The 2375-nt window shown below is 65.2% G+C and overlaps 1 protein-coding gene across 1 annotated transcript; it reads left to right on the top strand.

Annotated features, from left to right (window-relative positions):
• The first annotated feature begins 470 nt into the window (after positions 1-470).
• Positions 471-1759, top strand: C2CD4D (C2 calcium dependent domain containing 4D). Its single transcript, XM_037499510.2, has one exon. The coding sequence runs from the start codon at positions 559-561 to the stop codon at positions 1603-1605; it is 1047 nt and encodes a 348-aa protein (XP_037355407.1). The 5' UTR covers positions 471-558; the 3' UTR covers positions 1606-1759.
• The last annotated feature ends 616 nt before the right edge of the window (positions 1760-2375 follow it).

Below are 2375 nucleotides of genomic sequence, written 5' to 3' on the forward strand. Positions count from 1 at the left end.
CACCAGAGACAAAGTGGGGAGCAGAACAGGCAGACTGACTGAAATACACGGCTGAGGGGAGCAGCAGGCAAGACAGGAGAGGTCTGCAGCACTATGTGGGTAACTCCCTGGTTGGCTGGGGATGGAACTCATGCTGCAGAGGCTGCAGATTGCTTCATAGTGCGATGCTTAACCCCTTGTGCCACCAGGGAGGCCCCGAGTAGGTTTTCTCATTGAGGTGGGTGGACATCTTTAGAAGCAAAGTGTGGGGGCGTGGAGGAGGAGTCTGTGCTGGAGTGTTGGGGGCCTGCATCTGGAAAAGTGACTGTTAACCCTGGGCTCCCTCCCTCCATTCTGCCCCAGGCCCTCATTGTTCTGCTGCATAGGGGGCCACAGGGGGTCGCAGTCGCGGTGCGAAGGAGGCTGCGGACCACCACCATGCGTTTGCAGCATCACCCACCTACGTTTCCTCTTATCTCCACCCGCAGCCCTGCCCCACCCAGGCGTCCACCAGGGTCCTGGACTCGAAACCTCTCGGCCTTGCGGAATATTGGGCTTTTGTCACCCCCGCACCACCGCATGTGGCTCTTGGAGAAAGCTGGCTACAAAGTGGGGACCCCGGATCTCGGGGCCCGCTGGGCCCCCTCCGGCCTGTTTCCTAAGCGCCGCGCCCGGGATTCGCCCGCCCGCGCCTGCCCCAACGTCCTCACCCCGGACCGCATCCCGCAGTTCTTCATCCCGCCGCGGCTCCCGGACCCCGGCGGCGCCGAGCCCCCGACGGGGCGCGCAGCGGGCGCGCGCGGCCTGCCCGCGTCCTGCTCGCTGCCGCACCTGGCGGGCCGCGAGGGCTGGGCCTTCCTCCCCGAGAGCCCGCACACGCGCCGGCGCGAGTCCCTGTTCCACGCGCCGCCCGAGCCCGCGGGGGCGCTCCTCGCGGCGCAGGGCCGGCTGCACGTCTCCACCCCGGACCTGCGCCTCTGCCGGGCCCCCGACGGCGACGCGGCCTCGTCGCCCGACTCGTCGCCCTTCGGCTCGCCGCGCCCGGGCGCCGGCCGGCCCAGGCCGCGCTCGCTGTCGCCGGAGGAGGCCGGCTCGGCCGACACCAGCCCCTGCGCGCCGCGCCGCGCGGGCCCGCGCGCCCCGCCGCTCTTCCACCTGGACTTCCTGTGCCGCCCGCTGCGGCCCGCCAAGGAGAGCGTGCTGCGCCTCGCGCCCCGCGGCCAGCTGCGCCTCAGCGCCGAGTACCAGGCCGCGCCCGGCCGGCTGCGGCTGCGCCTGGTGAGCGCCGAGGGCCTGCCCCGGCCGCGCGCGGGCCCCGGGAGCGGCGGCGGCGGCTGCTGCGTGGTGCTCCGGCTGCGGCCGCCCGTCCGGCCGCGGGGCCAGCGGAGCCGCGTGGTCAAATGCAGCGCCAACCCCATCTTCAACGAGGACTTCTTCTTTGACGGGCTCGGCCCGCCAGACCTGGCCGTCCGCAGCCTGAGGGCCAAGGTTTTGGACCGGGGCGCAGGGTTCCGCAGGGACGTGCTGCTGGGCGAGTGTGAGACGCCCCTTCTCGCCCTGCTGCCCCCCTTGGGCGGGGGGCTAGGTGCGGGGGCCTCCCTGATGCCTACCCACCTCAGCCTGTAGACAGGCTGTGTCTCTCTCAGGAGGGCTCTCCAGCGGGCCTGCAGGCCTTAGTCTTTCCATCTGCCCAGCATGTATTTATTTTTGTTAATAAAATGCCCGTGTCTGGAGGGGTGGCTTCTGTTGTTGGTTCCCTGCCTTCTCTCCGCCCTGGCCATGCAAGGTGTGGAAGAAGCTGGAGTTCAGATTGTCAGAGTTGAAGAAGACTTCAAGCAGTGGTTCTCCAATTTGAATGAGCACCAGAAAAACCAGATAGCAGAAGTCCTGGATGAGTTTGTTCAACACACAGGGTCCTGGGCTCTGTGCCCTAGAGAAGCTAGTTCAGTAGGTCTGGGCTCTATCGGTCTCTACTGCAAAACACCTTCAAGGGAGCCCTACCAATCACTGAGCCACCCCTGGAAAAGGTCTGTAACTGAAATTTTTTTAAACATTTATTTATTACACATACAAAAGCTAGGGTACAGGCCAGAGTATGGGGGGTGAGAGGATTCAGCAGCGATAGGGTGGGGAACAGAACGGGCAGATTGACCGAAGTACACTGCTGAGGGGAGCAGCAGGCAAGTCAGGAGAGGTCTGCTGTGCCATGTGGGTAGCTCCCTGACTGGCCAGGATCGTGCTGCAGAGGCTGTGGACTGCTTCATAGGTTGTGTCTTAACCCCTTGCACCACCAGGGAGGCCCTGTAACTGAAATTAATATTAGCTGCTTTCCAGCGGGGATTCCTTGGGATGCACAGGGGAACTCAGCACTCCCCTGCTAGTCCACCTCCCCACTG

The sequence above is a fragment of the Talpa occidentalis genome, unplaced genomic scaffold (assembly GCF_014898055.3).
Source record: "Talpa occidentalis isolate TD23 unplaced genomic scaffold, MPIMG_talOcc4v2.1 talOcc4.9, whole genome shotgun sequence".
NCBI classification, from domain to species: domain Eukaryota; kingdom Metazoa; phylum Chordata; class Mammalia; order Eulipotyphla; family Talpidae; genus Talpa; species Talpa occidentalis.